This window comes from Lampris incognitus, chromosome 8 (genome assembly GCF_029633865.1).
Source record: "Lampris incognitus isolate fLamInc1 chromosome 8, fLamInc1.hap2, whole genome shotgun sequence".
Lineage (NCBI taxonomy): Eukaryota > Metazoa > Chordata > Actinopteri > Lampriformes > Lampridae > Lampris > Lampris incognitus.
This window is the reverse complement of record NC_079218.1, coordinates 32658736-32681608: the sequence shown is the minus strand read 5'-3', so window position 1 is coordinate 32681608 and position 22873 is coordinate 32658736. Positions and strand designations below refer to the sequence as shown.

Below are 22873 nucleotides of genomic sequence, written 5' to 3'. Positions count from 1 at the left end.
GTCATCGGTGGATCTATTTTGTCGGTGGGCAAATTGGTGGGGGTCAAGGGTGGGCGGTAAAATGCTACAGATTAGTCCCTTAACAAGCCTCTCAAAGCATTTACTCACTATGGGAGTGAGAGCAACAGGACGCCAATCATTCAAACATGTTACTTTGGTCTTCTTCGATACCGGTACAATGACTGATGACTTAAAGCAGGAGGGCACTACACACAGGGGAAGAGAGAGGTTGAAAACAGAGAGAGGTTGAAAACACCCGTGAAGACAGCGGATCACCCGGCCTGGAATGCCGTCCGGGCCGGCTGCTCTGCGGATGTTCACGCGCATGAATGACCTGCGCACGTCGGACTCGGCGATGGCCAACACGCTGTTCATATCGGCAGCGGTGGAGTCTCCTCCCGGGAGGTTGGTGTGAAAAACCTCAAACCGAACGAAAAAAAAAAGAAGCTCGTTCGGGAGGGGGCAGCGGCATTGGCTAAAATGCTGGGTCTCCCTTTGAAGTCCGATATTGTGTGTAATCCCCGCCACATGCTACGTGGGTCGTTAGCACTTAGTTGTTCCTCAGTTTTCCTGCTGTATTCTCGTTTGGCTGCTTTGATCGCTTTCCGGAGATCATATCAGACTTTCTTCTTCTTCGCTTCGTCTCCCGTGGCGAAGGCGGTGTCTCGTGCTGCAAGAGTAGACCGAACGGAACTGTTTATCCATGGTTTCTGGTTTGGATAGGCCCAGATTGTTTTAGTGAGCGCCAGCTCCTTCAATGCTCTTCCGGATGAACCCAATAACTGCTTCCGTGTACTCGTCAATGTTGCCGTCCAGCGAATCACGGATATTGGTGTTGGTATTGGTATTGGGAAGAACGAACGAGACGTCCTTATACGGCGCCATCTTGTTTCAGATGTACCCTCCTGGTAGGTAGTGCACACTGTATGAAGGCAAGGCATGTGCACTTACTTGCACTCAAGTTGTGGCTGCACAGCATTACATCATAATATTTAACATCTATAAGGTTTGTATGCAGTTACCTGTTTTGTGACAAACCCTTTTGCTGAACATGCTTTTGACTGACTCCACCGTTAGGTTACTCTTTATTGATCCGTTTGTTGCAATGGATATTTGTATTTTTTTTTAAAAAGTTGCCCAGAGTCATTCACACGCCATTCATATTTATGCATGAAATAGAGTCTCCAGTTCAATTGACATGCATGTTTTTGGGACTGTGGGTGGAAAACCATGTAGACAAGAGGAGAATTGCCTGTCTAATCAATTTAATTAAAACCACTGTGCAGTTCCATGAGTGAATTTATTTTTCTAAAAAAATGGGATCGCCTCGCTTTCAATCAGTCCCCTAACCCTGACAGCGTTAGTACTAAAATCTACTTACTAAGGTACACAGGGGCTTAAACTCCTGACTCTAGCAGGGGAACAGTCATGCCCAGGTAGTACTTACAGTAGTTGTGGTAGTATTAGCAGTAACATCTTTCTGTACTTAATTATAGAATTGCACAATCTGTCTCAACTGCTTACTCAGCATTCCCATGTTAGCAGCATGCTGACTAGATCTATTATTGAAGACAGTGCCATCAACTTAAAACTTACAGTAAATTAAGAGATGTAAATACTTTTGCTAATTTTAAACAGAAAAGAGGAGGAGACTGGACATTTCCCCTCTATGTTTCTCCAGAAAGCCAACAAGAAGGAGCTCTCCGAGTTCAAGAGGCTCAGCTGCCAGAGGAAGACCCCGCCACCTCAGCGGTAAGTAATGGGATGGAGAATTGCATTTCATTGAATGCATTACTAGTTATAACAATGTAGTGCTTTATCAGTCCCTGCCAGGAAATTCTTTTTGCATGGCCGCGCTCACTGAGAGAGAGGAACAATAAAACTAAGCTCACACCAGATTACATGTCATACATTTGGGGTAGTGTTTACCAACGTAGGGTAGGGCATGTAGAGTAGGGTGCAGGTTGAGGAGAACCTGGTGAGATGGAGGTATGCACTGGAGAGAAGTGGAATGGAAATCAGTATGAGCAAGACAGAATACATATGAATGAGAGGGAGGACAGTGGAATGGTGAGGATGCAAGGAGTAGAGGTGATGAGGCATATGGGTTTAAGTACTTGGGGTCAACTGTGTAAAGTAACGGGGAGTGCAGAAGAGAGTGCAGGCAGGGTGGAGTGGGTGAAGAAGAGTGTCAGGAGTGATTTGCGACAGAAGGGTACCAGCAAGAGTTAAAGGGAAGGTTTACAAGATGTTTGTGAGACCAGCTATGTTATATGGTTTAGAGACAGTGGCACTGACAAAAAGACAGGAGGTGGAGCTGGAGGTGGCAGAGTTGAAGATGCTAAGATTTTCATTGGGAGTGACAAAGGGCAGGATTTGGAACGAGTATATTAGAGAGACAGCTCAGGTTGAACGGTTTGGAGACAAAGCAAGCGAGGCAAGATTGAGATGGCTTGGACATGTGCGGAGGAGAGAAGCTGCACATATTGGGAGAAGGATGCTGAATATGGAGCTGCCAGGGAAGAGGAACAGAGGAAGGCCAAAGAGGAGGTTCATGGATGTGGTGAGAGAGGACATGCAGGTGGCTGGTGTGACAGGAAGATGCAGAGGACAGCAAGAGATGGAAACAGATGATCTGCTGTGGCGACCCCTAATGGGAGCAGCCAAAAGTAGTAATACATCAGCTTAAAGGCTGAAGAGGGCTCTCTTTCACTGCTAGGAGGAAGAGACTTTCCCTCTATACTTACATTCCATCAGAGTCAAAAGGCCATAAGAGGGGCCTTAATATTGGAAGTCAATGTTGTTACTTGTGTTTTGTTTCATTATTTTGTCACTGTGTTAATGGTTAATGATTATGTTTGTGGTATCATTCCTTGTAGCGCCAGGGGTGTAGGGTATGATTTTAATATAGGGCTATTGGGGGCAGGAAATATACTTGAAGAGACACAATGCAGAGTATCGAGGCAATTAAAGTAACTACTTATAATGTAAATGGTCTGGGAAATCCAATTAAGAGGAACAACGTTCTGTCAGAATTAAAGAGTGAGGGAGTAGAAGTAGCTCTTCTACATGAGACTCATTTAACAGTACTGGAACACGAACAACTTAAGAGATGGAGATTTAATCAATATTCATCTTCCTGTAGTCAAGGTTCTAAGAGAGGGGTAGCAACTCTAATTTCTAGTAAATTAAACTTTGAGTCCACATATGAAAAGATAAGACACTAAGGGGAGATTTGTACTGGTCCGGGATACCTGCAGGATGTTTTAAGTTACTTTTCTGAATGTTTATGTCCCTCTGGGATCTGAATGGAAAATTTACAAACAGGGTATCCTAATTTGTCGGGGAGACTTTAATGTTAGACTTCACCAGATCCTAGATACATCGAAACCTCACTATACAGTAGAGGAAAAAAAAGCCTACAAAAAACATAAAATTAATGAGGGGGAAGCTGGGACTCTCAGACGTATGGGGGGGGGATCTAAATCTGACAAAGAGAGCCTTTACTTTTTTTTTTCCCCCTCACACACACTGTCTACTCTAGACTTGCCTATTTATTTATGTTTCAAAGAGATTCACATAGGGTGATAAATTACAATATTGGGACCATGGACTTGTCAGATCATACCCCGATATCTATGGATGTAACATTAGGTTCTGAAAAGAAGTGTTATGCTCGTGCACCAGAACCCGACTCGTGTGGCGAAACCCAAGACAGACAGACACAGAATGACTTCAAAATCCACAAAGGTGGTTTTATTGTGGGAAGGGATGTATGGTGCGAAAAACGTTCTGTTAGTGGGATGTGTGAATAAACTATGTGTGGTGTCCCGTGGTTTGCGTGTATAACTATGTGTGAATGTTCTTAGCCTATATGTGGTGTGGTATGTAAATGACCAGGAGGTGTTGAAAAAAATGTGCGTGCACCTGGCAAGAAAGTCCAGTCCGTGATCCAAGAGGGGTTGTCCATGGAAGTCCGGGTCCGAGATCCGGGAAGTCGAGTCCGAAAGGAGGGGTCCAGGTAAAGGGACAAGGGGGAAGATCGCAGGAGAGGTCCGGGGAGAAAACGTGAAGGTCGCCGGGGACGAGGGAAGTCGCGGAGGGAGAGTCTTGGGAGGAAACGGAGACAGGAATATAAGACACTGGGGAATAAACAGAAAGCAAGGAACGCTGGAGGGCTTGTCAGAACTTTACCGCAGGGTTCAGTACGTCGAAGCACGGAGTGGTGTTCTGGGAGACTTCTTGTAGAGGGCTGCCTGATTGCCACAGGTGTGCCTGATGGATGATGGCAAACACCTGGTACAGTGCAGCTCTCGTCTCCTCAGAGCGCGAGCCGAGCGCTCGGATGTTTCCGGCACGTCCGAGCTGGGGGAGTGGCTTGAACGTGCCGGGGAGGCAGCTCGGGGCGGTGTAACCACAACAAGAAGAGCACTATCTGGAGGTTAAATGCAGGGATTCTAAATCATATGAAGCAGCAAATCAGGATGGATTTAAAAGACTACTTTGATCAAAATGATAATGTCACCACCGATTCTTTGAGATGGGTGTAAAGCTGTTTTTAGGGGGAAAATTATAGGCTTTTGTTCTAATTTATAAAAGCAGAGAAAGGACAAATTGGACCCGTTACAAACAAAATTTAAAAAAAATAAAACATGCATAAAAAGACACTGAATCAAGGTATAAAAATAAAAATAGACAGGAAAAAGAACAAATTAAATCAAATCTACTCAAACGACATTAAAAAAGCTGCTCTTTCTTAAGCAAAGCCACTATGAAGCTGGAGTAAAATCGGCTAAACTACTTGCTTATAAACTGAAAAAGCAACAAGCAGAAAACAGAATGTATAAAATAAAGGCCCCTACAACAAATTCCATACACCGCAAATTAAAATATATACAACAATCATTTGAAACATTTTATAAAAAACGATATACACAGAGATGAACAAAATAAGCTTCTAATTAGTGAAATTATGGATCAGGAAATCAAAAAGGCAATATCAATTTAAAACCCAATAAGGCAGCAGGACTGGATGGTTTTCCATCGGAATGGTACAAGTAAATGAAAGATCTGTTGATCCCTACAATGAAGGTCACATTTAATAACCATGTCCTCAAAACTAGTATAACTCCTCCATCTTTGAGAGAAGTGGTGATCTCCTTGATACCAAAGGAGGGTAAATATAATCTTGAATGGGGAAGCTATCAGCCGATAAGTGTTCTCAACCAAGATTATAAGATCTTCACCCACATACTGGCAAAAAGAATTGAAAATATCCTCCCCCAAATAATAAGTCTAGATCATACAGGTTTTATTCAGCAAAGGCAGACAAACATCTGCCAAACATTACGTGTAAATGAACATATGGCTAAAAATAAACCCCAGGATGTACTATTTAGCCTTGATGCAGAAAAGGCTTTTGATTGTGTCAATTGGGAGTACTACAGAAATTTGGATTTCACCAGACTTTTATTAAAACAATTCAAGCATTGTATAATAGCCCAAGGGAGACAATACAGATAAATGGAGCCAGATCAAATTCTTTCAGCCTGGAAAGAGGGACAAGACATGGCTGCCCAACAAGTCCATTACTGTTTGCAATATTTACTGAAGCGTTACGCCAGGGAATCATTCAGGACAAAAATATTACAGGTATAAAAATGCTACATCAAGAACATAAAATTTCTCTATTTGCAGAGGACATTTTAATTTATTTCTAAAACTCAGAGGGCTCAATTTTGAAATTATTTTCACTCTCAGATAACGTTGGTGCTGTCTCAGGTTATAAATTGAATATTCCAAAGACTCAAATATTAAGTTTCTATTACAGGCCTAGCCAGATCATAAACTCTAAAATCCAACTAAATTGGGAGTTGGATCACATGAGATATCTTGGCGTAAACTTCCCAAAAGAATTAACAAAGTTGTATGCCTTAAACTTTAATCCATTAAGTCATAAAATAAAGGAGGACATAAAAAGATGGAATCTAATTCCAATATTAAGTTTTGAGTCATGAATAGAGTCAGTAAAAATGAATATCTTGCTTATGGTATTATATTTGTTCCAAACTCTTCCAACTGAAATAACTGATAAACAATTCAACAAATGGGATAAATTAATATCGCAGTACATTTGGCAAGGTAAAAAACCAAGGTACCTTGTCCTGCATGCATGTAACCCTGGAAATCTGACAAGCAACTAAACACCTTCTGCCATCAATCACTGGAGACTGGGATCGTCTTGCGTCTGTTTACTGACAGAAAAAGGGTGAAACTGAGAAATAAAACACAATTATCAACGTCACTTAAATATAGAGATGAGTCACAAATACCACACAACAATAATTGTCAAAAGAAAACTGAAATCGACTTACATATAGCATAACATAAGGTAAGTTTAGCCAACTAGCTTACTGAAACATACTGGCATGCTGCCACCCTGATTTGAGCTATCAAACAATCATTGTCATCAAAATACTCACATTGCACATCAAACTTAGTAAGCATAATCAACAAAGACGTTAGAACGGTTTGTCAGTATACAGTTGACATACTGAGAATGCTACCAAAGGCATGTAACGTAGAAGATATAAGCGGATTTGAAACGGCAAATCACAATCAACTTCCTGACTGAGTCACATGATACAAGGTCACATGCTTAAATTCATAAACTGATGTTATACAAGGAACTGCCAGCAGGGGCAGATAAACCAAACTAAAAGAAAACAACGTGCTGATGGGGGCAGAACACAAGGATAAGATTTAAAACTCTTCAGCTGGCGAAGAACAAGGGAGGACTTGTACTCCCCTGCCTAAAGGACTATTATATATCGACCCAACTGAGGATTTTGTTTTGTTGGTGCAATTCTAATTACCAAGCGAGATGGAAAGAAATTGAAGAAAACATGTCCGAGGCAGTTCCAATTCAGGCATGGATAGGGGATGGAAGACTAATTAAAAATTTAATGGAAATAGGTAATAAGTGGATTAACTTACAGAACACCCAGAACACCTTAGGCCAAAGATTGATGATAGACTTTGTGGTCGTATGTTTTGGACACGGGTGAAGAGAGGAGCAGAGCTGTCAACTGATCACCTCCTGGTGGTGAGTTGGATCAGATGGCGGGGAAGGCTGCCGGACAGACCTGGCAAACCCAAACGTATAGTGAGGATGAACTGGGAACGTCTGGCAGAGGCCCCTGTCCGCGAGGTCTTCAACTCCCACCTCCAGAAGAAGTTCTCGTGTATCCCAAGGGAGGCTGGGGACATGGGAGTCTGAGTGGGCCATGTTCAAAGCCTCTATTGTAAATGTGGCAGGCAGGAGCTGTGGTCATAAGGTCATCGGTGCTTGTCGAGCCAGCAACCTAAGGACCCGCTGGTGGACACCGGTGGTGAGGGAAGCCGTCAGGCTGAAGGAGGCCTTTCAGACGTGGTTGGCCCAGGGGTCTCCTGAAGCAGCAGACAGGTACCGGGAGGCCAGAAGGGCTGTTGCTTCGGCGGTCGCGGAAGCAAAAACTTGGGTGTGGGAGGAGTTTGGCGAAGCTATGGAGGAGGACTTTCGGTTGGCCTCAAGGAAGTTCTGGCAAACCATCCGGCGACTCAGGAAGGGGAAGCAGGGCTTGACTCAGGCTGTGTTCAGCCGGGTCGAGGAACTGTTGACCTGGACTGGGGATGTTGTCAAGTAGTGGAAAGAACACTTTGAGGAGCTCCTGAACCCGACTAACACGTCCTCAGTGAAGGAGGTAGAGTCTGAAGACTCAGGGGAAGCTCCACCCATATCCCTGGCAGAGGTCTCTGAGGTAGTTAAAAAGCTACTTGGTGGCAAGGCGCCGGGTATGGATGAGATTCACCCTGAGATGCTGAAGGCTCTGCACATTGTTGGGCTGTCTTGGTTGACACGCCTCTTCAGTGTCGCGTGGAGGTCGGGGACAGTACCTGTGGAGTGGCAGACTGGGGTGGTGGTTCCCATATTCAAAAAGGGGGACCAGAGGGTGTGCTCCAATTCTTGGAGCCTCACATTGCTCAGCCTCCCTTGGGAAGTCTACTCTTGGGTGCTCGAAAGGAGGCTCTGACCGATTGTCCAACCTCAGATCCAGGAGGAACAATGTGGATTCCGTCCTGGCTGTGGAACAACGGACCAACTCTTTACCCTTGCGGAAGTGCTGAGGGGGGCATGGGAGTTTAACCAGCCAGTCTACATGTGTTTTGTGGACTTGGAGAAGGCTTACGACCGTGTACCCCGGGGCACTCTGTATGGGGTACTGCGGGAGTATGGGGTACCGGGGCAATTGCTATAAACCATCCACTCCTTGTATAACCAAAGTGAGAGCTGTGTCTGCATTCTTGGCACAAAGTCAAACGCGTTTTCTATGGGTGTCTGACTCTGCCAGGGTTGTCCCTTGTCTCTGATTCTGTTTGTGATATTCATGGACAGGATCTCAAGGCGCAGCCAAGGTGAGGAGTATGTCCGTTTTGGGAACCTCAGAATTGCATCTCTGCTCTTCGCAGATGATGTGGTTTTGTTTGCTTCATCCGAACGCGACCTCCAGTGTGTACTGGTGCGGTTTGCAGCTGAGTGTGAAATGGTTGGGATGAGAGTCAGCACCTCCAAGTCTGAGGCTATGGTTCTCTACCGGAAAATGGTGGATTGCTCCCTCTGGGTTGGGGATGAGTTGTTGCCTGAAGTGAAAGAGTTCAAGTATCTCGGGGTCTTGTTCACGAGTGAGGGTAGGATGGAACAGGAGATTGACAGGCGGATTGGTGCAGCAACGTTGTACCGGACCGTTGTGGCGAAGAAGGAGCTGAGCTGGAAGGCAAAGCTCTCAATTTACCAGTCAATCTTCGTTCCAACCCTCACCTATGGTGATGAGCTTTGGGTAGTATCCGAAAGGGTGAGATCGCAGATACAAGCGGCTGAAATGAGTTTCCTCCGTAGGGTGTCTGTGATCAGCCTTAGAGATAGAACGAGGAGCTCAGACATCCGGAGAGAGCTTGGAGTAGAGCCGCTGCTCCTTCACATCGAAAGGAGCCAGTTGAGATGGTTTGAGCATCTGATTAGGATGCCTCCTGGGCGCCTTCCTTTGGAGGTTTACCGGGCACAGCCAACTGGGAGGAGACCCCGGGTAGACCCAGAGCTCGCTGGAGGGACTACATGTCGAATCTGGCTTGGGAACGCCTTGGGATCCCCCATGAGGAGCTGGAGGGCGTTGCTGGGGAAAGGAACGTCTGGAGTGCCCTACTTAGCTTGCGGCCACCGCGACCCGACCCCGGAAAAGCGTCTGATGATGAATGAATGAAAATGAATGGATTAATTTATCTCTGAAAAAATGGCTAAATACCATCTCTAAGAATGGCTGGTTTAAAGAGATAAGAATTCTGAGAAGGTGGTCTCACGACCTTGACTTTACCCCAAACAAATTAGATGCGCGTTATAAAGGATGGGCTAATCGGGGCCTCTCCTCATACTGTATCTTTTTTAATCAGGGCACGCTGAGCAACTTTGAGACGTTGAAAAGGCTACACGAGTTAAATAATGGTGACGTTTATAATGTCTTCAGATACGTCATCACATTAACGGTTTTATGTTAGAGAGTCAAAAGGCATATGAAAATAATTTATTGAAAGTTTTTGTTAGTGCCTATAGGATGGATCCAGGGCTTAAAATACTATCTAGGTTATACAGGGAATTTCAGGAAATAAAGATAGTAAGTACCACCTACATAAAACAAAAAGGGGAAAGGGAAACTAAGAGTTCCATTCCAAAAAGTAATATAGGTCGGGGGCTTGGATGAGAAATCATGCCAAAAAAACAAAAACAAAAAAACATCAACCGATGCGCAAAAATTTGGGTAGTTGATACGAAAATGTGACCCCGACGTGATTTGAACACGCAACCTTCTGATCTGGAGTCAGACGCGCTACCGTTGCGCCACGAGGTCCTGCTGAAGGCCTTGTCAAGCTTTGTTTAAAAAGAAACATAGCGCCAGCCCAAACTTACAGAGATTGGATTTCACTGATTAGTACGGTCCATCTACCTGTTGTGGTCGCTACTCACTTTATTTAATCCAGGGTCACCGGACAGTCGGAGGCTACTCCCAGTATGTATTGGTCAGCAGGCAGGAAGACAACCTGGGTAGTTCCCGACGGGTTCCTCAAAGAAACACTAACGCTGTCACATGTACGGGGAATTTAGCATCTCTAATTCATGCCAATGCACTGGCGTGAGTGAACTTGAACAGTTGGATCCCCCGTGAACACAGAGAGGGACAAGCAAGATCCAGGCGAAATCCCGATGCGTGTTGTCCCACAACACAGGTTGTTGAGTTTTTCCCTCCTTGAAGGTAATGTCCGCAGCTTCCAAAGAATAGTTTACACTTCCAAAGAATATTCTAAATAATCGATTGAGACGTATCTCTTGGCGCTGTCACGTTTTTACATTGGAGTATTTGGCATTAATTTTTTGTATGATGAGGTATAGAGTATAAATTGACATGTTCATTCAACGCTATCATTACTCCCTGGTGGTCTAGTGGTTAGGATTCGGCGCTCTCACCGCCGCGGCCCGGGTTCGATTCCCGGTCAGGGAACAAGGGTTTTGTGTTTTAGTTGGGGCAACAGGAAAACTTCCCGTTAACGCTTTGTTTTTTGTTTGTTTTTAACCAGGTACAAAGAAAAAGGGGTATGGCGAAAAAGGGAGCATTTGTAACAGAAGCTAGGGCAGCATTTGCAATGTTACTGCGAAAAAGCGTTTATCACAGTGAAGAACGCCAATTCCCATAATGGTCGGGGGCTACGTTTAGTTTAGTTCTGACGATGTGACACCTATCAGTCTTACAAAAAACAGAAAATGATAACTTCTTGTCAATTAATATCCTAATTCGTGCTTGCCAGGGTAAATAGGTTAAAAACAGCTATTCTTACTCCAGTCCTCATTCACAAGAATACATATAGCCCACGTTGTCATAATAATAATAACAATGACAGTAATAGTAATAATGATAATAATAATGATAACAAATTAACAACAATAATAAATAAATGAGCTACAGAGGTATAAAAACCCCATAAAAGTATTATAATGACATAATCGAGTCTAATGGACGGAGAAGAGGTATTTATATTGGAGAAAAATATATTTCGTCTCCTCCCCCTCTGCGCTCTTTCTTTACCCTTCTTCTAGTCGCCCCCTCTGCAGTGACGGGGATTGCGTTGCGTGTCTTGGCTCAGTCGAGGCCGATAGCTCACGGTGGTGGTGGTGGTGTTGGGGGGGGGCGGCGGGGGAGCAGCAGTTGATGCGAGCAGCGTTCAGGGCTTCGCCTCACAGCCGCCCGTCTCTTCCACAGCTCCGTCTACCTTTAGACCTTGGCCGCAATGCCGCCGATGCCGGTAGCAGTTCGGGCGCCCATTCAAACCGAGATTGCCATGGATGTCGGGCCGTAGCAGTTTATGCGGTGCCGTAGCATCAGTGGTTTGTCGTTTTCCTACGGTGCGCACAGCGTTTCTTTTGTGGCGGAGAGGCATCACTTGCACCGGTCAGTTAATTTGATAGCAGCATCGACGACGTTACATTTTCCTCATCTATCTATCTATCTATCTATCTATCTATCTATCTATCTATCTATCTATCTATCTATCTATCTATCTATCTATCTATCTATCTATCTATCTATCTATCTATCTATCTATCTATCTATCTATCTATCTATCTATCTATCCATCCATCCATCCATCCATCCATCCATCCATCCATCCATCTATCTATCTATCTATGTCTGTCGGTCTGTCTGTTTGACTGTCGGTCTGTCTGTCGATAACCATCGGTCTATCGTTGGTGATCTTAGTGTGGGCACAGTGAGGATGAGAGTGGTGCTCTGAGGTGCCTAACTGCAAGCTGGCCGTGTGTGATTCTAGGAGAGGGGATGAAGATGGACCAGAGGATACAAGTCAGTCACTAAAGCAACACCACCAGGAGGAGAGATGGGCTATAAGGTAAGGTCCACGGCATTGGACACATGTTGGTACCAGATATGTCAAAGGATTTTGCTGTGCAGAAAACCCACGGTTACCTCTCTCCCATCCGAAGCATGCATATTCTATCAGAAAAGGCTGCATGATATATTAGTGGAAATACTTTAAATAGTTCATGGGCTGACTAGATTCATGTCAGCATGAATATCACTTTGGACCAATAGGGGACATTTCAGACGCGATTTGAAAGACTTTCAAAAGCAGGCCTACGGAAACAATATTAAAATTAGAATTTCATATTTAAAATTTTTGTGACAAGATTTCGAAACTTCAAGCCGTATAGGGAATGATTATTTATCAATAGGAAAAAAGGGACGCTTATTTTTGCAAAATTATTTACAGCACAAAGTTGAACCAGTGACTATATATTATCTAATGAATGGAAGGAAAGGACATTTTTTCTCCCCAAGAAATTTTAAATATTACAATAAATTATATATACACTTATACTTCCTGGATACGTATTTTGGTTTAATTACCATTAAACCAAAACGTTTAATCAATTAATTACATTTTCTAACAATATTTTAGTACCCTGGTTTGGGTCACTAATGTCACACTGCTGTCTGTAAAGCAATTCTAAAGCCATCTCTAAATGTCTTTTTCTCATTGTCTAGCTCTCCCTCTGTCTCACTCCATCCTTTTCTCTCTTCTGGCCTCCTTCCTGTCTGTCTGCCTCGCTCCCTCTCTGTGCCTTTCTGTCTTTCTCTCATCCCCCCTTCATATTCTGTTTCTCTCTCTCATCTCCCTCCCGCTGATGGTCTCTATCATGCTCTCTCTCATCCCTTGTTCTTCTTCTAGAGCTCCCTAATTCTCTCAATAGTTCTCTCTATTTCTGCACGTCTCTCTCCCTCTCTCCGGGACTCTGTCTCTCTCTGTCTCTGTCTCTGTCTCTCTCTCTCTCACAGTCCTTCTGTCTCATGACTGATTCCACACAAGCTACTTCAATGGCATGACAAAAAAAAGAAAAAAGAAATCAAACAACAGAATAAATAAATGTACAGTAATGATAAAATGATAATGCATAAAATATTATATTTTATTTATTAAATAAAAATAATAAAAAATAAATAAAAGAAAAAGAATAAATAAAAGAATAATAAAAGAAAAAAATCCAAAAATTTCATTTACTAATTCATAGGGTGCCCCACTAACTGAATAGTAATGGCACACGTCACATAACCACAACGTCCCTAGTTCGATTCCAGTGACCTTTGTTGCATGTCGCAACCATCTCTCACTCCCCTTGTTTCCTATCTGCCACTTCACGATCCTCTATACAGTAAAGACAGAATAACACATTTCGTGGTAGAAACGAGACTATTCCCTCAGGTTAAGGCTAACACATACTGTGCATCTAGGCCAGCAGCACATCTCCCAAAGGAAGATTTGGATTCTCTCCTTTTCTTAATAATGAGAAATTTGGAAAATTTTGATGGACTTTATACATGTATATTTTACATATATAGTACTTTGCAGGTTTTTTTGCAATGTAAGAAAAAGTGCAGCTCATTCTCAATCTCACCTGTCATTCAGACATGCTCTCCCCTCTTTTTTTCCTTTCTCATATGCTCTTTCCTCTCTCGGCAACCATGTTTGTCTGTGTGTCTTTCTCGAGACTGTGTGCAATGAACCTTCCTCTGGAAAAGATCTGTCTCTGCTTAGCACCTCTGATAGTGGAGAGGTACTCTTGCAGTTCATAGTCTTGATCTAGGCCTCACGCTCATCTAAATAGAGAGGGTCTCTGCCCCTGTCTCTCTTTCCCCCTCTCTCATAGTGGTGCTGCTGACACATACATGACTATATAACTCCCTGCGGCACAGCTGGTGCTTCCCATGGCACCGAGTGCTCCCGGGACTGCACTTAACAACCAGCTTACCACACACACACACACACACACACACACACACACACACACACACACACACACACACACACACACACACACACACACACACACACACACACACACACACACACACACACACACACTTGCACAGGCACTGTGAAAGCAAGGCAGAGAGTGAAGGATTACGGAGGATATGTTTAAGTCGATAGTAGGTGTCAGTGCCATCTGTTTAAAACTCTATATGGCCCAAGGATTTGACACGTGGTTAAGGTGCTAACCTCACACACTTCGCTGTACTTGTGAGGCCCAGTTTCACTTCACTATAAGCGATCAATTTTTGGGCTGGTGTAAAATTTTAAAAGGGGCTCATTTAAATTGTTGCTTAATGTAAAGGGAAGGGTTAATATTAGCTGTCTAGTTAAAGGTAAATTACAAGGGTTAGGGAGTCAGCGTAGTTCATGGAGGCCTTTAACTTGGAGATGCTGCAAATGTGAGTGTTTCTGTCGCACAATTAATTACAGTACATTACATGATACACAAGCTGGGCCTACTATCAGAGGCATCTGCTATCAGCACCCTGTGGGTTGCTGTTTGAATACTGAACATGTCTAGTTCTGGAGCACAGAAAAACAGAATGACAGCATACCTGACAGCACCTTTTGAAAGCGGATCACTTTCATTACATTACATTACAGTCATTTAGCTGACGCTTTTATCCAAAGCGACTTAAAATAAGTGCATTTAACTTAGGAAATCAGGAAAACTACTAGTCATTAGAGGTCATAAGTGCATCTAAACAAGCATCTAAGAGCAAAACCAGTGCTAAAGTAAAAGTGCAAGAAAGAGATTTTTTTTTGTTGTTGAAATGAGTGAATACAATAAGTGCTAAGAACAAGTAACAGGGTAGTAGTTCTTAAAGAGGTGAGTTTTCAACCTGCGCCGAAAGATGGGCAAGCGACTCCGCTGTCCTGACATCAGTGGGGAGTTCATTCCACCACTGTGGGGCCAGAACAGAAAAGAGCCGTGATCGGGTCGATCGGCAGCAAGGGCCTCTGAGCGACGGGGCAACCAGGCTTCCCGAGGCAGCAGAGCGAAGTGGTCGGGCGGGGGTGTGGGGCTTGACCATGGCCTGGAGATAGGAAGGAGCTGTTCCTTTCACTGCCCTGTAGGCTAGCACCAGAGTCTTAAACTGGATGCGAGCAGCTACTGGGAGCCAGTGTAGGGACATGAGAAGGGGAGTTGTGTGGGAGAACTTAGGGCGGTTGAACACCAGACGAGCTGCAGCTTTCTGAACAAGCTCCAGAGGTCTGACGGCCGACGCCAGGACGCCAGCAAGGAGGGAGTTGCCGTAGTCCAGCCGGGAGATGACTAGAGCCTGGATGAGCACCTTTGCCGTCTCGTCGGTGAGGAATGGGCGAATCCTCCTGACGTTATAGAGGAGAAATCTGCAGGAGCGACCAAGTGATGCAATGTTTGCAGCAAATGACAGTTGGTCATCCAGGATCATACCCAGATTCCTCACAGTCCGAGTTGGCGTCACCACGATGTTGTCAATGGTGATGGCCAGGTCTTGGTGCAGGCAACCTTTCCCCGGGAGGAACATCAGCTCTGTCTTGACCAGATTGAGCTTCAGGTGGTGTGTTGCCATCCACTCCGAGATGTCAGTCAAGCGCGCAGCAATGCGTGTCTCTACTTGTGTGTCAGAGGGAGGAAAGGACAAGATCAGCTGGGTGTCATCAGCATAACAATGGTAAGAGAAGCCATGTGAGCGAATAACAGAACCCAGGGATGTCGTGTACAGGGAGAAAAGCAGAGGACCCAGAACCGAACCCTGTGGAACGCCTGTAGTCAGTCTGCAAGGCTCCGACACAGATCCCCTCCATGTCACCTGGTAGGAGCGACCCGTCTGTACTGCAAAAGGCCTATCTATGGCAAAATGATCAAGTGCACAGACTGCTGCCAACACTTTCACTATGCATGTGTCAATGTTTTCTGGACATGATTTTTTTCTCAAATTTAACAGTGACCCTGTTTTAAAAAAAGATGATATGTGCTACAATTCCTTCTTCAGAGGAACTTGTAACTGGAGCTCTTACAGTGAGACAGTAATTTCCAAAAAAGGTTAATTGGGGATAACGTTACCAGACAGCAGTAAATAAGCCCCTAGCATAAAGAAATTACATAACACTTAATGTCTTTATTTTTAAATGCACTGTGTTATTGTTGTTTCACATTTAATTATGGCAAAGAGGAGCAGAAAATCAATTCATTTGAAAGCCTTTAACCATTTGAAAGGTTTTGTGGCTTCCGAGTAAAGGTTCAGTTCATCTTGCATTCAACACACTGTTCATGCTAAATGTAGGACTGGGCCATAGATTGGTAAGGAGAACAGCTAGAGGTTGCTGAATAAATGGCTAATACAAGTGATATATTTTGTAGCAAAAGTGCCTGAATGTCACATGTATGTATACCAAATCAACTTCAAATTGGCCCCACAAAGATCCATAGAGGATAGCACATGTCACTAATGCCTGGGCCAGTCATGCTACAGGAAGTACACTCACCGGCCACTTTATTAGGCACACCTGTCCAACTGCTCGTTAACGCAAATTTCCAATCAGCCAATCACATGGCAGAAACTCAATGCATTTATTCATGTAGACATGGTCAAGACGATCTGCTGCAGTTCAAACCGAGCATCAGAATGGGGAAGAAAGGTGATTTAAGTGACTTTGAATGTGGCATGGTTGTTGGTGCCAGACGGGCTGGTCTGAGTATTTCAGAAACTGCTGATCTACTGGGATTTTCACGCACAACCATCTCTAGGGTTTACAGAGAATGGTCCGAAAAAGAGAAAATATCCAGTGAGCGGCAGTTCTGTGGGCGAAAATGCCTTGTTGATGCCGGAGGTCAGAGGAGAATGGTCAGACTGGTTCGAGCTGATAGAAAGGCAACAGTAACTCAAATAACCACTCATTACAACCGAGGTATGCAGAAGAGCATCTCTGAACGCACAACACGTCAAACCTTGAGGCAGATGGGCTACAGCAGCAGAAGACCACACCGGGTGCCACTCCTGTCAGCTAAGAACAGGAAACTGAGGCTACAATTCGCACAGGCTCACCAAAATTGGACAATAGAAGATTGGAAAAACGTTGCCTGGTCTGATGAGTCTCGATTTCTGCTGCGACATTCGGATGGTAGGGTCAGAATTTGGCATCAACAACATGAAAGCATGGATCCATCCTGCCTTGTATCAATGGTTCATGCTGGTGGTGCTGGTGTAATGGTGTGGGGGATATTTTCTTGGCACACTTTGGACCCCTTAGTACCAATTGAGCATCGTGTCAACGCCACAGCCTACCTGAGTATTGTTGCTGACCATGTCCATCCCTTTATGACCACAGTGTTCCCATCTTCTGATGGCTACTTCCAGCAGGATAACGCACCATGTCATAAAGCTTGAATCATCTCAGACTGGTTCCTTGAACATGACAATGAGTTCACTGTACTCAAATGGCCTCCGCAGTCACCAGATCTCAATCCAATAGAGCACCTTTGGGATGTGGTGGACCGGGAGATTCGCATCATGGATGTGCAGCCGACAAATCTGCAGCAACTGTGTGATGCTATCATGTCAATATGGACCAAACTCTCTGAGGAATGTTTCCAGTACCTTGTTGAATCTATGCCACGAAGGATTAAGGCAGTTCTGAAGACAAAAGGGGGTCCAACCTGGTACTAGCAAGGTGTACCTAATAAAGTGGCCAGTGAGTGTATATACTGAATGTATTCTTTTTGTTTTTTGTTGTTTTTTTCTCTTTTTTTTCTCCCCAATTGTATCTGGCCAATTACCCCACTCTTCCGAGCCATCCCGATCTCATCCAATATATGCGGAGTCTCCAGCTGCTTCTTTTCACCTGACAGTGAAGACTTTCACCAGGGGGGCGTAGCGCATGAAAGGACCACGCTATTGCCTCCAGTTCCCCCTCCCCTCCAAACAGGCGCCCTGACCAACCAGAGGAGGAACTAGTGCAGCGACCAGGACACATACCCACATCTGCAAACATGGCCACCTGCAAACATGGCCAATTATGTCTGTAGGGACGCCCGACCAAGCCGGAGGTAACATGGGGATTCGAACTGCCGATCCCCATGTTGGTAGGCAACAGAGTAGACTGCTCAGCCACCCGGACGCCATACTGAATGTATTCTAAGGTGCATTAGACAAAATCAGTCAGCAATTTGCGGATATTCCATCACACAATTGCCTGAGCTTGCTATGGACGGGTATCAAAAGATAACTAAAATGCCAGGGGAAAATGCTCAAGATACGTCATTGCAGCAGCAGTAGTTAGATACATAAACCAAAGTATAAAAATGGAGATGGTTAACTGAATGATATGCCAACAAGGAAAACAGAATCTGCAGTGTTTCTTCTCTCACTATCGCTAAAGACAAACTGTGATTTAAACATTTGGTTTGATGTAAAAAGAGACGTGTAGTTAAATATCCACACATATACCTAATGCCTGCAGGTGGCATATCCAAGCATTACCAGTGCTGTTTCCAAAAACTGTTGTCGGTAATGAAATAAATGATACCAAGTCTGTAAAATTTTGGGAATCACAGTCAACAAAGTCAGAGAGTGTGAAATGTGGTTGGTTGGCTGTGGACTACTAGACATGTTTGGATCTGGAGAAGGTTATTCCAAGCTGCTCCATGTATACATAAATAACCCAGCAGGATAACATTGATTTTAGAGGTTCTCTTCTCTGCTCTGCACCAACATGCCTGTGCCATGAGTACACTAACAAAGGGAGCTATAAGGCTGGGGCTCAGCAGCTGTGTAGATGCAAATCTGATGCATTCAATCAATTTTGGCCTGCTTCTGTTCCATTTAACATCTGTGTATAGGGTGAAAGCAGCTCTCTCTTTCACTCTCTGTCTGCATCTGTATCTTCCCCCTCAGTCTGTCATGCATGTAGCACACAAAAACACACACACACACACACACACACACACACACACACACACACACACACACACACACACACACACACATCACCTAGGGCAAAGGTGCAACATTTCATAAATGGCTCACATGGACCACAGTTATTCTGAATCAATGTGAAGCCTTTCATTGTAATATTTGCAGTCCTAAACTGCTTGTGACCCATGTGAGTATCCCACTGTTATTTTCCATATACATGCAAACTCACTTGGCCCATGAAATGGATTCTGATTCTGCTGCACCCATTCTAAATTTCTAAATGCTTAGAGAGTAAATTTGAAAGGTTGTCAATTGCATGGATGTGTTGAACTGGAGAATTTGAATGTTGAATTCAGTGCATCACAGTGTTGGAGCTAATTCCAATGAGGCAGGAATAAGGTGTGCTCACTGTTTTACTATATGAACTCATTTAGAGGGAGTAGACAAAACAGTAGGTGATTCAGCAGTCTGTTTATTTGCCCTTCAGAAGAAAAAAGCTCTTTTCATCCAAAATAAAATCACAACAGATTAAAGGGTTACTTGGGGAAACAAATCGAAAATACCAGAGGCAACACCCAATAAGTTCAGGATGTTGAGATTATAAACTTCTCCTCTTCCCCTCATATTCCTACGTTTGTTTGTTTGTTTTTTTGTCCAAATAATAAGCAGTACGGATTATTATAATGTCATTTAAACACCACACATAGTGTAAATGAGGAAAAAGATCATTTTAGTTTTAATTAGCTGTATTTATTTCAATCATGCTATGGAAACATAGATAATATTTTGATGATCTTTGCAGAGCTAAAATCCTTAGATAGAGTTCTGCTATGTAGTCACTCCATTATGAACCATAAAGTTTTATGTCTGGCAGCCTTTGGTAATACTTGTCTTAACAGTCTTGTCTACAGGATCATTTTAATCGGTTAGATTTTATCACACACACACACACACACACACACACACACACACACACACACACACACACACAACCTCATCTTTATCCCACATACCCTACCGTTCAAAAGTTTGGGATCACCCAAACAATTTTGTGTTTTCCATGAAAAGTCACACTTATTCACCACCATATGTTGTGAAATGAATAGAAAATAGAGTCAAGACATTGACAAGGTTAGAAATAATGATTTGTATTTGAAATAAGATTTTTTTTTACATCAAACTTTGCTTTCGTCAAAGAATCCTCCATTTGCAGCAATTACAGCATTGCAGACCTTTGGCATTCTAGCTGTTAATTTGTTGAGGTAATCTGGAGAAATTGCACCCCACGCTTCCAGAAGCAGCTCCCACAAGTTGGATTGGTTGGATGGGCACTTCTTTGAGCAGATTGAGTTTCTGGAGCATCACATTTGTGGGGTCAATTAAACGCTCAAAATGGCCAGAAAAAGAGAACTTTCATCTGAAACTCGACAGTCTATTCTTGTTCTTAGAAATGAAGGCTATTCCATGCGAGAAATTGCTAAGAAATTGAAGATTTCCTACACCGGTGTGTACTACTCCCTTCAGAGGACAGCACAAACAGGCTCTAACCAGAGTAGAAAAAGAAGTGGGAGGCCGCATTGCACAACTGAGCAAGAAGATAAGTACATTAGAGTCTCTAGTTTGAGAAACAGACGCCTCACAGGTCCCCAACTGGCATCTTCATTAAATAGTACCTGTTAGAGCCTGTTTGTGCTGTCCTCTGAAGGGAGTAGTACACACCGGTGTAGGAAATCTTCAATTTCTTAGCAATTTCTCGCATGGAATAGCCTTCATTTCTAAGAACAAGAATAGACTGTCGAGTTTCAGATGAAAGTTCTCTTTTTCTGGCCATTTTGAGCGTTTAATTGACCCCACAAATGTGATGCTCCAGAAACTCAATCTGCTCAAAGAAGTGCCCATCCAACCAATCCAACTTGTGGGAGCTGCTTCTGGAAGCGTGGGGTGCAATTTCTCCAGATTACCTCAACAAATTAACAGCTAGAATGCCAAAGGTCTGCAATGCTGTAATTGCTGCAAATGGAGGATTCTTTGACGAAAGCAAAGTTTGATGTAAAAAAAATCTTATTTCAAATACAAATCATTATTTCTAACCTTGTCAATGTCTTGACTCTATTTTCTATTCATTTCACAACATATGGTGGTGAATAAGTGTGACTTTTCATGGAAAACACGAAATTGTTTGGGTGATCCCAAACTTTTGAACGGTAGTGTACTTCTAAAAATAACTGAGTTCTGTCAAACACCAATGTGAGTAGTATCATCCTATTTCTCAAATTCTGCTCCAGACAATTTCCTTGTCTCAATCTGATCAACTTCTCCAAAATGTCACTCTAGTCTTTTCCATTTGTCCCAAAAACACTTCTACAGAGGAAACATGTCTAAATACTTCTCCTGTTCCTCTGAAAGAACCATTTTTTTTATCCCTGATACCGCCATTTGTTTTAAATTGGTCTGTTTTGCTCGTCTTTCTTGCTAATGAAAGTTAAGGATCAAACGTCGGAATTCAGTCATCCCAAAATAAAAAGTACTGAATTTTTCTTATGTGAAGACAGCACTAGTGAGTGGCTCACAGTAAATAGTGAGGCAAGGGATAATTTCCCCCTGGGAAGTACTAAATCCACAAGCCTAGCACTGTGTTCAATCTTCCCTTTCCTGGAATCATCCTTTCCTCAATTATTTTCCCCTTTTTGGTGGTTTCAAACAACAATTCACAGTACCGGCTTGTTGAGAGTTTTCCCAGGCTCTACAGTTCTGTTTAGACCATGGGCTACTCACCAGTCTGTCCAAACACAACATATGTGCACACACACAAACACACAAAGAGCCATTATCCAGGATGAAACGAGGAACATCCACGAGTACATCAGAAAGAGGGCCCTCCAGGACAAACTTCTGAGTGAGTACTTCAGGCAGCAGGAGACAGAGTGGAGAGGAAAAAGAGGAAGTATCATAGAAAACTAGCCCCCTCCATGGGACATACCATGGACAGATAGAAGACGTGGCTGATATCGAGAAATCCTACCAGTGGCTAGGAAAGGCTGGACTGAAGGACAGCACAGAGGCTCTGATCATAGCAGCACAAGAACAGGCACTCAGCTTCAGATCAGTTGAGGCAGAGGTCTATCACACCAGACAAGACCCAAGATGCAGCTGTGCAAAGATGCCCCTGAGACAGTCCAGCACTTAGTAGGAGGGTGTAAAATGCTAGCTGGGAAAGCATACACTGAAAGGCATAACCAAGTAGCTGAGATTATGTACAGGGACATCTGTACTGAATACAGACTGGAAATCCCCAAGGCTAAATGGTAGACACCGCCAAAGGTGATTGAGAATGGCAGAACATCCACGAGTACATCAGAAAAAGGGCCCCCCAGGACAAACTTCTAAGTGAGTACTTCAGGTAGCAGGAGACAGAGTGGAGAGGAAAAAGAGGGAAGAAGACTAGGCCCCTCCATGGGATGTACCATGGACAGATGGAAGACATGGCTGATATTGAGAAATCCTACCAGTGGCTAGGAAAGGCTGGACTGAAAGACAGCACAGAGGCTCTGATTATAGCAGCACAAGAACAGGCACTCAGCACCAGATCAGTTGAGGCAGAGGTCTACCACACCAGACAAGACCCAAGATGCAGCTGTGCAAAGATGCCCCTGAGACAGTCCAGCACTTAGTAGAAGGGTGTAAAATGCTAGCTGGGAAAGCGTACACTGAAAGGCATAACCAAGTAGCTGGGATTACGTACAGGAACATCTGTACTGAATACAGACTGGAAGTCCCCAAGGCCAAATGGTAGACACAGCCAAAGGTGATTGAGAATGTCAGAGCTACGATCCTGTGGGACTTAAAGTTCCAGACTGACAAGCAGGTGCTGGCTAACAAACCAGACATTGTGGTGGTCGATAAGGAACAGAAAACAGCAGTAGTGATTGATGACGCGATCCCGAGCAATGCCAACATCAGGAAGAAACAGCATGAGAAGGTAGAGAAATACCAAGGACTGAAGG

General features: G+C 43.8%; 1 protein-coding gene and 2 non-coding genes across 3 annotated transcripts in view; 2 read left to right on the top strand and 1 right to left on the bottom strand.

Moving 5' to 3' along the window:
* Positions 1-9866: 9866 nt before the first annotated feature.
* Positions 9867-9938, bottom strand: trnaw-cca (transfer RNA tryptophan (anticodon CCA)). Its single transcript has one exon. It is a non-coding gene; the product is annotated as a tRNA-Trp (tRNA).
* Positions 9939-10514: 576 nt separating this feature from the next.
* trnae-cuc (transfer RNA glutamic acid (anticodon CUC)) lies at positions 10515-10586 on the top strand. The gene has a single exon. It is a non-coding gene; the product is annotated as a tRNA-Glu (tRNA).
* An 824-nt stretch (positions 10587-11410) lies between these two features.
* st6gal1 (ST6 beta-galactosamide alpha-2,6-sialyltranferase 1) overlaps positions 11411-22873 on the top strand; it is a 35090-nt gene continuing 23627 nt past the window's right edge. Inside the window, exons 1-2 of the mRNA XM_056285236.1 lie at positions 11411-11531; positions 11841-11988. Of these exons, the coding sequence (XP_056141211.1) occupies positions 11977-11988 (12 nt within the window). The 5' untranslated portion in view covers positions 11411-11531; positions 11841-11976. The remainder of the gene's footprint in view (positions 11532-11840; positions 11989-22873) is intronic.